The sequence below is a fragment of the Centrocercus urophasianus genome, unplaced genomic scaffold, assembly GCF_019232065.1.
Source record: "Centrocercus urophasianus isolate 14NV4802_14NV808 unplaced genomic scaffold, USGS_Curo_1.0 seq_14, whole genome shotgun sequence".
NCBI lineage: Eukaryota > Metazoa > Chordata > Aves > Galliformes > Phasianidae > Centrocercus > Centrocercus urophasianus.
In genome coordinates, this window is record NW_024884586.1 from 43,644,704 (window position 1) to 43,658,914 (window position 14,211).

Below are 14,211 nucleotides of genomic sequence, written 5' to 3' on the forward strand. Positions count from 1 at the left end.
GTTTGTTGAGAGATCTTTGATTTGGCAAGAGCACTGGAATTAAACAGGGAACTTAAACTTTTTAAACTGATTATTCTAGGACTGTGGGCATATTTATCATGGTCCATGTGACTGAATGTCTTCATCTTCAGGCTTATTTGGATAATACGCTGCTTTTAATGTAATTGTATGGTTTAAAATATGCCTGTTACAAGTTTCTCTACAGCCTTCTGGATTTGTAATATCATTGAGTAATTATCATATCCTTCTCTTTCATCATCTTCATGTTGAAATTTCTGACAAATCAATACCAGTGGGCTATTTATACATTTTTAAACCCTGGTATGATTACTGGAAAATAATTTAATATGAGATATTTCTTTTCCAGGTCCTGGGGAAAGATCACCCCGATGTTGCCAAACAGTTAAATAACTTGGCTCTACTATGCCAGAACCAGGGTAAATATGAGGAGGTAGAATATTACTATCAGAGAGCGCTGGAAATTTACCAAACTAAGCTGGGACCAGATGATCCAAATGTTGCAAAAACAAAGAATAACCTGGTAAGGCTCTTATAAGTGAATCTAAAGTGAGATTTTCTCGTGAATTGAATGTATTCAGTGCATTATTCAGAATGTATTGTATTTACTGTACTGCTTCTCAAACTAAATTAAAAAAGTGCTGTTGTCTTTTTGGGGGTGTTTTCTTTCTAGGCATCCTGCTACCTAAAACAGGGCAAATTTAAGCAAGCGGAAACTTTGTACAAAGAGATTCTTACTCGTGCTCATGAACGGGAATTTGGCTCTGTAGATGGTAAGAAACTTCGTCCTTAGACTTCAAAGTATGTTTAATTTTTGTGGTAGTTGGGGAAGAAAATCCGTTGGAGGTTGATCTTATCCTAATTAGAATTGTCTGCTTGAAGCAGATTTGAGAATTGAGATAGCAGATGCATTAAAGTATTGTAAAATTCAGCATAAAAAGGTGTTCAGTGGATACAGCAGTAACATTTAATTCAAAATGAAATTTTCTTCAGTGAGGGAGCCTTGGTTAGGTTTATATCCTTTGCAGCATATTTCTGGCGTGATTTATTTTATGTACATCAGAAACTGATTTTGGCATTTTTATAGATGCTGAAAATGTCACTTTCCAGTCATTGGAACAAATTTCTAAGGACACTGAATATATTGATGAGTCATTCTCTAACATACAAAGAATTAGAAAATATTCTTAAACTTACTGTGTAAATTTACAGTGTAAATTTAAGGATATTTACTCTGTAAATTTAAGGATATTTTACACTGTACAAGTTACATTGTACACTGAAGTTAAATCCATTTCATCAACTGTAAATCACAGTTTTTATTGCATTCTGTGACAGTAGCATGTGCACCACTTAGTAGATGTCAAAATAATCATTATGGTAAAAGAAACAAATGCATGTTTGCTAGCACATAACGAGGTACATGATAGATGGATGGCAGTATGTATTGACTTCAGAGCTTCTTAGAAGTAACTTCCCAAGTTCAGATCAGAAAAAAAGAACTGTAAAACAATTAAAAAACGTTACTTTCATCTGGTGCTTCTTTCTGTGGTTCTTAGCCTTATTTCAGAAGGGTTAAAATATTGCAGTGAATGCTTTGTGGCTTTGTACTTCTATAAAATATTTTCTTCTGTTTCATTAGATGAAAATAAGCCTATTTGGATGCATGCAGAAGAGAGGGAAGAGTGCAAAGTAAGGCCACTGTCATAAATCTTTTTTGGAGCTTTTATTATTTTAGTTACAAATGAGTTATTTTTCTATAATGCTACTTCCCTTTTTAGGGAAAGCAAAAAGATGGCACATCTTTTGGAGAATATGGTGGCTGGTACAAAGCTTGCAAAGTTGATAGGTGAGTATTTCCTTTATTGGACAGATCATGTGGCAATAGACAGTATCTAGAAATGTCAGACTAAAGCATGTTTTGAAATGAAAACAAATGAGCAACTTGCTTACAGCAAGAAGAAGTACAGTATTAGATACTCAGCTGAAGGCTGGCTTTCAGGAGTGCAGATGGCAGCAGTTTGCAATCCTGAGGCTTTTAATGTAGGCTGATGAGATCTAGTGCAGGTCACCTTTCTTTTTATACTTTCAGTTGGCTCGCGTGCTCTCCCTGCCCCAGCAAAGCCTGTAGAGAAGGTCAGGAGTGAAAAAGACTGTAAATACCTGGGCCTTGAGTTTCTGTCTGGCATAAGAGAGCAAAGTTAAAACTGCTACGCTTACATGTTATTTCACAGGATCACACAGAATTGTAGGGGTTGGAAGGGATTTCCAGAGATCATTGAGTCCAACTCCCAAATTTGAGTTTCTAAAGCCTGAAGAATGTTAATCTGTGTGAATGAGAGCATGCATCTTATCTTGGAAGAAGAGAAACAGGAATTTCAGCTTGCATCATACTTGCTTTTCATGCATGCTTTGTTTTAATTTCATTCTAAGTCATGAGGAATTTTTTTCTCTGCTCTTATTGGAGCAAACCTTCAAGCAACAATACTATGACTGAGCTAATTCTCACTGCATCATTGAATCAAAAATGTCTCAGGAGTCAGATTTGCTAGTGGAATGTGTGGAGTTTTTTTCTTTCTTCCATTGTTCAAGTTCAGCACAGAAGCTGAAAGTAGTTATTAAATAAAAACTGGTGGAATTGTTAATTTAGAGTTGGACTAGGTGATCTCCCTTCCAACTGTACTGTGGTTCTGTTTTGAGACTAATGTGTGCTACAGTGACAGTCACAGTGTGCATGAGTAAGCGCATCATCTGGATGCTTCAGAATTACAGTTGGACACATTAGAACTGAGCTAAATTTTTGCCTCTTGAGATGCATCTAAGAAACATTCCAGTTTTCTCATGGCTGGATTCAGAGGCTAGTTACTAACATTCAGGTTTGGGGGTGCTGACTAATGATAGCATGAGATGTTAATGCAATTTGAGGGGGCGTAACAGTTTTTTCATGTATGCATAATAAGTTATACTATATTTCAAGACTTAGTAACTACAAAAAGATTATATTGTATTAATTCACTTTTTATTAGTTTGTGAATTGAGAGGAATCTAATCATAGAAACATAGAATCACAAGGTTGGAAAGGATCATCTAGTCCACTACCATCTCCCACTACCATTCCTACCACAAGCACTAAACCATATCTTGTAGCTCCTCATCCAGATGCCTCTTCAACACTGCCAGGGACAGCGACTCCACCACCTCCTTGGGCAGCCATTCCAGTGCCTCACCACTCTCTGAGAGAAGTGTATATAATGTGTATATATGTATTTTTTTATTAGTCCAACAGTAACAACTACATTGAAGAACCTTGGGGCACTTTACAGACGACAAGGCAAATTTGAAGCTGCTGAAACATTAGAAGAGGCAGCAATGAGATCTCGTAAGCAGGCAAGTATATGTTACCTCTGCATTATGGCCATGCAGATTTTCAACTTTGGTGCCTATTCTCTATTCAGAACATACAAACATTTAGCTATTTGCTGTCTGTTGCCTGGTGTCCTCCTTGAATTTCAGCTGCTTGACTCTAACTTTGAGAATGCTGTTACAAATTTATCAGTTGCTGTTTCTGTTAGTTTTGCAAGCTGATGGGAGGAATATAGAGATTGAGGGATGCTGCTGCCTTTCTTTCAATGCTCTCTGCTCTCTAATCTGTTGTTAAACTTAACTTTTTTTCCCACAATCTTTTGGGAGAGTGTGGTTTTTGTTTTTTTTTTCCTTTCTTTCTGAGGGATGTTGCACAATGTCTGTTACAAAAGTACATAAGACTGGACAAGCAAAGAAGGCTTGTTGGTCAGTGTTAAAATGGAAAACCAAAAAAAAAGAAAATCTTAACGAATAAAAAAGTAACTTGTATAGTTCCATTTTAATTTTGTTTTTGTGGAACAGTAAATAAGACTTGTATTTTTCAGAAGTGTTTTTTTTATGCTGCCATCTAAAATTCTAAGCTCAAATTCTTAGTTCAAGTAAATTATATTAGATAATGTACTACACCTTATTTGATTATTTTTTATTCAGTTGCTTGTACACATTTGTGGTTGCATTTTGAATAATATTCTTCAGTGTTTGGTGTATTGCACAAGCTGAATTCTGGAGAAGTGAAATAAAACTCATGCTCTTCTAGTGAGTTTAGCAATAGATCTTTGATACAAGGTGAGATAAATTTGCTCTTCAACAAAACTAGCTGATGGAAGATTAGCAAGTGCTTGACTGATAAGTGCAATGAAACTGGTAAGAGGAATGTATGAACAAACGTGGGAGAAAAGTTCTTCAGAGGAAATTCAAAGGTGAAGGGAAATAATAGAGAATTATCCTTAGTAAAAAAAAAAAGTTTGCTATATATATTTCATGGTTCATTTTTGGTGTGTTTGTCATTGAAATGTTTTGAAAATAAATGTGTGTTGTATCTTATTACCAATCAAAGCAAATTTATTGTTACCGTTGTCGTGCTGTGTAATGTTTTAATGTTAATGAATGCAAAGGCAATTTAGAATAATATAATAGTAGTAAGACTGGAAATTTGCTTGTATATAGTTCTTTTGTAGTTATTTTTTAAGCTTCAATTTATTTATTTATTTATTTATTTTGCGGTGAGACCTAGAATTGATTATTTGGGAATTAAGGATAGACTTCTCTGAGACAAAAATTCTCCTCTTTTAGTGTCTCTGTTAAATCAGCCCACTTCTGGCTTGTCCAAACCTTTGGAAAAACTGTTCCTGGTCTTAATTTTCCATTTGAGCCTGCTGCTATTTCTTTTCTAAGCTTTTTCAGGTTTTCATTGGTGTGAATGTACTGTCTACAGTGTTATACTCTAAAATATGTCATTATATACCGCACCAGATTTGGACAAGTAGGAAACACAGCTATCATCCTATTAGCATTTAACACTGCTTTTTTATTTTAGGTCTGTTAAAGGACAGACAGGGTTAATGCATTTCTCCTTCTGAGCTAAAACCAAAGAGATACTTTTTCTCCCATGTGTGGAAATGAATCAGTTCTTCATGGTTTTGTTCTCCCTCATGCATGTTCAATTTGCAGTAACAGTGTAAAAAATAGAATGGGTGGGATTTCTGTATGGTTTCAGTGTTCTCACGCTGTGCTGGACTTCATGCCCCAGAAGATGCCCTACTTCATTTGTTGCTAATGCTGCAAAGTTAGGGGTGTAGAATATTTCTTATGCGAAGTGTAACATGTCAGTGTTACAAATAAAACAGTGTTATAGGGATTAGCTGTTCAGAACCCTGCGATGTTCTTTCCAGAGGAAGATGAACGCTACAGCATTTGATAGGAGGAAGACTGAGAAATGTATTGACTGTTGATGATCTGTAAATTCTTAAATATTAATCTGGTGGACAAAAGGTTTCAGGTAAGTGACATTAACACCAGGAGGCTTTGACAAATGATGGAAAGGAGGAGAAGAATGCCAAGTTGCTGAATGCCCAGCCCAGTAGGCTAGCTGTCCACTCTGTGCTGGTTTGATGGCTGCAGTAAGGGACAGTTAATCTTGATTGTCCTTTGAAAGCAAAAAGATGATGAATTTGTTTCTGCAATTATTGTGCAAGTTGTAGATGGCTACACTATATCATTAAAACTTACTCTGTTTGATCTAATTGTCAGGGTCTTGACAACGTTCATAAACAGAGAGTTGCTGAAGTGCTCAATGACCCTGAGAGCACAGAAAAAAGGCGAAGCAGAGAAAGTCTCAATGTTGATGTGGTAAAGTACGAGAGTGGTCCTGATGGAGGCGAGGAAGTGAGTATGAGCGTAGAATGGAATGGGGTAAGTACAGTACACAGTTGAAGAAAATAGCCTAGATAAATGACCGCCATAACAAATACAGCTATCCGTTCACCAGCCAATTGAGTTGTCATTGGTTCATGGTTAATTGACTTTATTTTGGTAATTATCCAGAATTGACTAAGAAATAAATAACACCTCCTTTTTCATAAGATAACGTAAAAAAATGTTTTGAAATTGTAAAGTATCCGTTCCATTGTGGTCTTGAATGCTGAAATTTCTTCAAGAATCCCAAGCAGTTGTATTTAACACTGAGATGTTTTAATGCTGATTGAGTGTCCTGGTTATGGTCTGGTTTTTAATTACTTTTCAGTGGTTTCTTTTCACTGGTAGAACTTTCTGGCAATTAACTTTTGCTTTTATTTTTGTCTTGTTTATGTTGTGTTTTCCTCTATTTTATATGTTTATTTGAAAGTACTGCATTTGTTGAAATCAGAAAACATTTACTATGGAGATGTATTAAGTATTAGAGGCCTTAAAGTAAATTGATTAGCCTAATATTAAAATAATACCAATCTCCACTTTACACAACTTGTTAAAGAAATAGCCTAACTGTACAAGCTGTTGCACAATCTGCCTTAATATACAGTGCCATCACAAAAGCCTGACATTAATTTCACATTTCTTAACCAAAATATTAATATTGCATTCCAGTACTAAAATTTGATTGGAGTTGGAGCTTGTTCTTATTTGTTTCACATGTATTGGCCTCACTGTGCAACACACAGTGTCGCAAAGTAAAGCTGTGTGTATGATACATTCTTATGTGCATATTTTTACCATTCTGTTGTTTTCTTCTAAGCCAGTGCAACCTTCCAGTTAATAGATCTGATTTATGAACTTGTTTGTTTCTGTCACCAGACTCCTGTGCTTTATCCCACTGTTAGCAATAGGATATCTATTAAATAGTTATCTGTTGCAGTGATAACTACCTCCCTACTTTAGCTCTGCTGAAAATACTCTGCTGATTTATAAAGGTGATGTGCTTGTGTGCTTTTGCTTTGTGAGAGGGGAAGTAGCCTACTTTGCAGTACTGAGTCTTATGAGGTTTCATTTCTCTTACAGTAGCAATCTTTGTTTAAAGCCACACGTTAAAAACCTTACAGTTCCAAAGAAACCTTGATGAAACATTCTGGTTTAGTTTCTAAGGAGAACGTACTTTCTGTCTTCTGATTTCTATCTCATTCTTGTTTTCTTGGCATTGGTGTTCTCAGTGCCAAGACAGTCAATCAGCATCTTTTGTGAATAATACTGCATCATTAATAAACTCAAAGTAAGGTTGGATAACTCTTTTTTTTCTTTTAACTCTAATTTTGCCCATTCATTGCTAGAACTGTGTACTGTACTCCTCCCTTAATTTCTGCTGTACTTTGCATGACTATAAGATCTAAATGGACAAAACTTTTTTCTGTTATTGACATTAATTAAACAAGCATGCAGGTTTTGGATTGAATGCGCCTTCTGGTAAAGCAGCAGACAGTATTTCTAGGTCAATATTTGAATGAAACTCAGTGACAAAATCTTGTATCTGAAAAATTAAATTTTGACCTCTCAAGGCAAACTTCTCATTTTTTAGCGTGTTGAAGTGGCATTGCTTTATTGTGATCTTCATTTTTTTTTACAGTTTTTTTCTCTTAAGAAATCTTATATTACATGTTTTACATAAAGTGGGCAACTCTCTCTCCCTCTACCCTGCTAGCGTTTCTACCTCAGTGCTGTTCTTCCCTGTACATATATGGTGTAGTTTTATTTACCCTCGTGTGTCTCCTCCAGACAAAATATTCTGTTTCACAAGGTATAATTTTATAATATTTTTATCAGGCAGATGAGAGCTTAAAATAAGGCCTGTCTTTTCCATTTAAATTCTTCAGCTCAAGCTGACTCATGCTCTTGGCTGTCAGAAAGAATAGATGGAGTCTGTAGAGCATCGAACTTCAATAAAAATTTTCTGTTGGAAGAGCATATTGTATTTAAGTGAGTTCCAGTGCAATGTAATTCCTAGTAAGCACTGTATGCTTTGCTGTAATGTAACAAATTCATACAGAAAGAACTGAAATGTCTGTTTATATAAATCTGCTATGAATAGCTAAAGCAAACGTGCCAAGTAAGGTTGTGCAGAGCATGTTTACGTGTTACTTACGAAGTCCAAGTGAACAGAAGATACTTAAAAATTCAGTTAATTACTTTGTCTTAAATTAGAAAGTAGAATTCTGGAGAGTTCCCCTTTAAGATCATTTTAGGTTTGCTTTTCTACCTCGCAGTTCTTACCGCTGAGTATATTTGCATCTTCTTTTGTCCCTGTCGCTTTCTTAAGAAGAAAATAACATCATGCCCTCTTGCATGACTTTTAAGAAAATGCAAGTGAGTACATGTGGCTGCAGTGTTCATCAACTGATTTGGCTGCCAGTTGGAGGGCAGCTCAAAGTCTTGATGGTATGAAAGAGATTAAAGTCATGTTTTCAGGGGGAGGAAATATCTTTTATTAATCTAACCTATAAGCTTCAAAGACAGGCTTTTGAGAATATAAGTCTGCTTCAAGGTGTGAAATAAAAGCAGTAAATTTTGCTACCAGGTATTAGCTGAAAGCAATGGTAGCAAAAATTGGCAATAAAACTTTTGCCACAGAAATTGATATCTCTGTGGATTTTTGTTGGTTTTGCTTACGCTAGATTTAGGAATTTTTTAGCCTAAACTCCTGATTTGAAGGTGTTTTGTTAGTCCTACGGAAAATGTTTAACTTCAGAGCTTGATGTTTTTATTTCAGATTTGAAGATTTTTGAACCCAAAAGCTTGCTTCTTCTGCATGCGTGAGTTAGAATAATAAAAGTTAGGCCCTGTAGCAACCAAATGTGTCTTGCCTTTGTTATCTGGTTCATTACGGCTACTACAAAATCACTAATTGAAGGACATAAGAATAATTACCTCTTCCATTGATCCAATACTTCACCGAAAAAGAAATGCAATTTACTATGAACCACATGTACTCTTTGCTTAAATTGGGATCTTCTGATCACTTTGTAGTGAGGTATCTTGCCATTTCCAGGGGTCACTGTAATTACTGTGTTCCAGTTTCCATCTGCGAGACTGAATTGACAGCTCAGGTAGATTCTAATTTCTTAAAAAGTAAACAGAGTTTTGTCTGGAGGTCGGGGAAAAACCTTTCTTCTTTCAGTTCTGTTTGAGGAAAATTCCTGACAGAAGTTAAAGCTGAAATGAATGCACCTTGCTCTGTCACTTTCTGGTTTTATTTCCCCCTTTTTTTTGTGTTTATCAGCTAAAAAGATCCTTTATTTGTTTACAAAGCGTAATGTTTAAAGCTGTCCCTTCTTAAAGATGGTTTGTACTTTGTACCAATTCTATTTTAAAGCATGGAGTCATTCATGCTCATTTACATGTTGCATATCAGTGATGTAGGCTGAAGTGTAAATGCACATCTATGTTCTGTTAATTGCAAGGGCCTGCACTCTGTACTGCAGTGCAGACTCAGAACTTACTCTAAAAAAAAAAAAAAAGTGTTTTGAGTGTGACCTAGAAATACTGCAAGCATAACTGTACAAAATTGAAAACTGTTGAATTTTTCCCAACAGTTTCATTCAGTTTTTCTCTCTCCGTTTCTGACAGGCCTAGATGCCTTGTGTGATTCTTATACTGTCTCCTGCATGAAGGGCGTGCACCATCTTCAAGCTTTAACTTCTCTCTTCAGTACTGACTGCTGTGTTTTAGCAAACCCCCTAAGATTCTTGTCAGCTACACTTCCCTGTAAACTGGCCATTCCTTCAGTGCTGGTGTCTTTTTGGTTTCTATTTCTGTACACGTGTAGCTTTGCCAAATATGTATCTAGTCATACAAAATGTTATTACAACCATTTGCTGTGTAATACATTAGTAAAGAATTAACAATGAACTTTATAAGTAGCTGTTCACTATGGGAAAAAAGGTAGTTAAAAGTATCACACAAGATATTATTAAAATGGCATGATGGTGATCTTTACAGGAGGAAAAAAAAAACCAAACCCAAACCCTTAAAAGTAAGGCATGTTCTCCAAGTGCTTTAAAATGTATTTAGAGACCTATTACATGGTTAACATCAATATGGAACTCTGGATGTCTTCACTTACGATTATTCTAAAGTAGCATTGCTGTTTAGTCTTCGTGTGAAATTTTGGCAAATATGCTTTTCTCTACTAATCTTGGTGTTCAGTGATTTGTGTATTTGTCTTTCTAACTTCTAATAAACTCACTCCAACTCAGGTGTCTGTCTTTGTCTGCTTAATAGCACTTTGCTTTCTTCTACAACTCTTCCTTATAACCACATAGGGTATTTCTGAAGTAGGCAGTGGTCACTTCTAATCTCACTAAACTGTTTTGTTTTTTTTTTTAAGAGTAAAATATTAAAAAATAAAATTATGCTCGTCTGAAAGCTTTGGATGAGCACAGCAGTGTAAAACATGAATGCAAGGTATAGAAAACACATTTTTGACGTGTTTTACATTTGCCTTGGTGAGAGTTAAAATGATGCACGTGAATTTAACCATCAATGTCTCTGATCAGTGATGTTAGGATTAATTGAACATGTTTGCAACTAACGGAGGTATCTAGAAAAAAAAAATAAAGCAGTTTTTTCCTAGACTGGAATGCTTTTGCTTGGGGCTTGTATCCGTTGAACACAATGTGCTGATATGAGATGGTACCATGGTGACGGTGAAAGGTTTGACATATTGTGGTGGCTTTCTTCTAATTGTTATGAATCATCACTTGAGCATGTCTTCACATTTCAGAAATCTTTGATACGATTTGATGGGAGAAACCAATTTGGATTGGTAAAGTTGTAGCTCTGTAGTATTCTGTACTTGGGTAATTTTACCACGTCAGTATTCATAACAGTAAACGTTTTGGAACCAGGTTTGGGGAGGGCTACGGACTCTCGCAGTTTCACATCTGTTCAATTTCTTTCAGGATGGCACTGGATCTTTAAAACGCAGTGGTTCCTTTAGCAAACTTCGAGCTTCCATTAGACGCAGCAGCGAGAAGCTGGTTAGAAAGCTGAAGGGAGGAAGTTCACGAGACAGTGAACCCAAGAATCCAGGGTAATTATCTCTTCTTAGCTGTGCTGGTGTGCCCTTGTTCTGTGCCCCTGCTGTAGCCTAGTGCAGTACCTAGGTCAGTATTTTCTTCTCTGCTTAGCTAACTGCATGTCACATAGAATATCATAAAGAAAGATGAAGTAGAAAATCTTTTCTTAGGCGTATAATTGAAGTTCTTTTACATCTGAGGAATTATATTTGCTTTTGAGAGGTAACTCAGTTCTTAACTGTCTTTTTCCTTTTTGATGCTTTAACCACTTGAACAAAAAGGCCTCTTAGAATTATTGGTCAGTGTTAGCAAACCACTAAGTTCTCCTTTTCACGCAGTGATAAAGTTAATAAAGGATGGTAAAGCTAGAATACAATAAGCTATCATTCCTGCACCTTAATATATTTATACATTGCTCTGTGCATAAGTGAATTACTGACTTGAGCCCTTCTCAGTTTGTATTTTTGGGAATACACATCCCAGAGAGCAGAAGAGAATGTTGGAAAAACTTGAACCTATTGGTGCATCCTATGAGCATTTTAACCAAAGTGAAGTCAGTGGCATTAAGACATTTAAAATGTTCTTTGTCACAGTGTGATCAAGGATTTGGATTTGTGTATGTTTCTAGTAAACACATAACAAGTATTCATGATTTTCTGGCTGCTGCAGATATGTTGAAATGTTAAAAATGTAGCACTCCTGTTCTCTTAATAAATAAATGCTTTCAGCTTTCCCTTGCTCTGGAAAACTGAAACTTTTTGAATAGTTAATTCTAATGAATTAGAATAAAAAAATTGATAGAAAATTCTTTGACAAAGTGAATTTTAACTTTCTAAACCAGTTAAATTAGAGAGCTTGGATTCACTTCTGGTAGAGTGACTGCATCTGTGAGAAATAAAGCGGGTGATGATTTGTCCAAGACAGTGATCTGCAGGCAGATTCTCAGTGTGTTTTGTTAGTGCCTTCAATGAAGTTCTGCCTTACTGTTTTTATGTGGCTTTAAAACATTGTGTACAGCTGCTGTGTGCACATATGCACACAAACAGACTGATTATTCATCAGTCTGTTTAATTCTCTTCCTGACAGACCTGCTTGAACTTCAGCCTGATCTGATTTTCCAAATTTGTAGTTGACATTTACTCTGAGCTGTCACAGACGTACTTTGAAGGCACTGAATCAAATTCCGAGGCCCAAACTCCCTTTGTATTTACTGATGCATAATTGAGAACTGGCTCTGTGATGATTGGTTGGGAATAAACTGTGAAAAACACATAATTAGGAGAGAGGAGTATACAAATGTGAAATGAGTGAGGGACAATGTGGAGAAGCAAGATGAAAAAGAATAAAAGAAATTTCCTTGATCTAAGTATTAGCATTTCTATACCTTGCTTGGCATTTCTTATTTCGACCTAAAGTTCGAACATCATAGTGCAGGCATATCCTCTATCAGTATGAATATAAATTCAGACATAATTTCCCATTTTTCTTTTTCTTTGTTGTTTCTTAAAGATAAAGTTTTATTCTTTGTTTGTTGTATTAGAGAGCTAACTGTTGGCAATTGAAGTGACTACCTCTTGATTGGTATAGAAAATTAGAGTTGAGCGTAGCTGAAGACATTTGGTTTTGCAGCATCCTGAAAAAAATGTTCTTTTTTATTGTCTGCACTTCTGTAACATATTTGTCTAGTGATCTACCCACTTTAATGCTAATTTTATACTTTAGGCTCTCTATCACCTTAGATAGAGATAATGATAGGAAATGAATTTGGAAAGATGGCAATACATTCCTTACTTTTTGTTTCTGACAAAATATTCTTGCTTTGAGATGTCAGTGTAGTACTCAAAGAACAGTGTGTTCTCAAAACTTGTAATCATTGTGTTGCGTGGGCAGACTTTTATATAGGTATGCATGTTGAGTGTGTTGACAAATATTAGAATTTGTGTCCATGTAAGATACAGAACCTTTTAAATCTTAATTTATACTTGCATATATTGTTAAAATTAGCTGAGGTGCCTGGCATTAAACACCAATATTGTAGGTCATTAAGTGTAGATGTACATATTGATAATGTAAGAAGATATTTGAATTTTGTTCTCTGAAAAACCTTGAAGTTGAGTTAAATACACTTTTTCAGAGTTCAGTTAAAGGGGTATTAAGTTTTTGTAATGCCAACCATTTTGACTTCTCATTATACGTTAAATTTTTCTGACATTGCATACATAGAAGTCAATTTTGCCAAGTCAACCACTCTAGGTAAAAGTTGTAGGTACCTCCCTCTTTACCAGCATTACCTCTGCATTTGCTACTAGTGTCTCTGAAGATTAGAATTATACGGTCTCTGAGGTTGGAAGAGACCTCCAAGGTCATCCAGTCCAACCATCCTCCTATCACTGATACTTCCCACTAAACCATGTCCCTCAACTTCAATCTGAAGTTTATTTTACACCTGCTGCTTGTACTGTGCTTCTGTAAACAGTAAATTGGTACAGCTAGTCTGATTCTGAAAGAGAAATGCTCGCAGAGTAATACGTGAGTATCACACTGCAGAAGAAAGACTTTTCATCTTGCTGCTTGATACAGAAAGAAAATAAAGTGGAAAATGTACCAGAGAAATTACTATCAAAAAGCCTTCTGCTTTATTTAAAGAGAGAAAACAAAGAACAAATTTCTTAGGAACTGTTCATTGAAAGATACAGCATCAGAAGCACAGTACCAGTTTTTATCATATTTCAGAATTCAATTCTGCAGTAATTTAACCTTGTTTTTGTGGTGTTAGGTTTCATTTATTTTTTTCCCCCCACTTACAAGATTTAGGTCATAGAGCAAAACAGTGAAGATTTTGTAAGTTAAAAGAAAAGCTTTTGCTGCTGTTAAATGTTCAGCAGAAAGATAACTGCATCCTTGCTAATCAGACAATCACATTTCTAACATGGAGAGAAAGCATTTGCCAACTGAAGTTCTAATGTATTTCTTAATGAAAGGTTAATTCTTCGTAAAGTGCTTGATTTCTAAAAACAAAACCAAAGTATCTCATGAGAGATTAAAAACAAAGTGGGCTTTTTGTTTTTATTGATATATTCTTCAGCAAGGGCCTAAAAACTTACCAGTGGAACTATTTCTTTCCCTGGCAAGCTTTCCATAAACCTTTGCCCTCTTTTTCACAAGGACTTTATGTGATGTTTGCGTTTTATCGATTAACTGGCTTTGACTTCCATTGATAACTCTGTTGTACATGTTTCCTTGAGGGAAGGAAAGGCGTCCACCATGCATGAGTCTTTGCTTTGTTGTTGCTAACACTCATGTTGAATATTTTAAACTGTGTGTGCTC

The 14,211-nt window shown here is 35.7% G+C and overlaps 1 protein-coding gene across 7 annotated transcripts in view; it reads left to right on the plus strand.

Moving 5' to 3' along the window:
* The window catches only part of KLC1 (kinesin light chain 1), a 57,328-nt gene that overhangs the window by 40,175 nt on the left and 2,942 nt on the right, over positions 1–14,211 (plus strand). For 4 of the 7 annotated variants that reach the window (XM_042813210.1, XM_042813214.1, XM_042813211.1 and 1 more), the window contains 7 exons: positions 368–541; positions 692–791; positions 1,661–1,710; positions 1,800–1,867; positions 3,297–3,405; positions 5,632–5,793; positions 10,767–10,897. In XM_042813210.1, coding sequence (XP_042669144.1) covers positions 368–541; positions 692–791; positions 1,661–1,710; positions 1,800–1,867; positions 3,297–3,405; positions 5,632–5,793; positions 10,767–10,897 — 794 coding nt within the window. The other 3 variants (XM_042813213.1, XM_042813215.1, XM_042813216.1) reach the window with 2 other exon arrangements.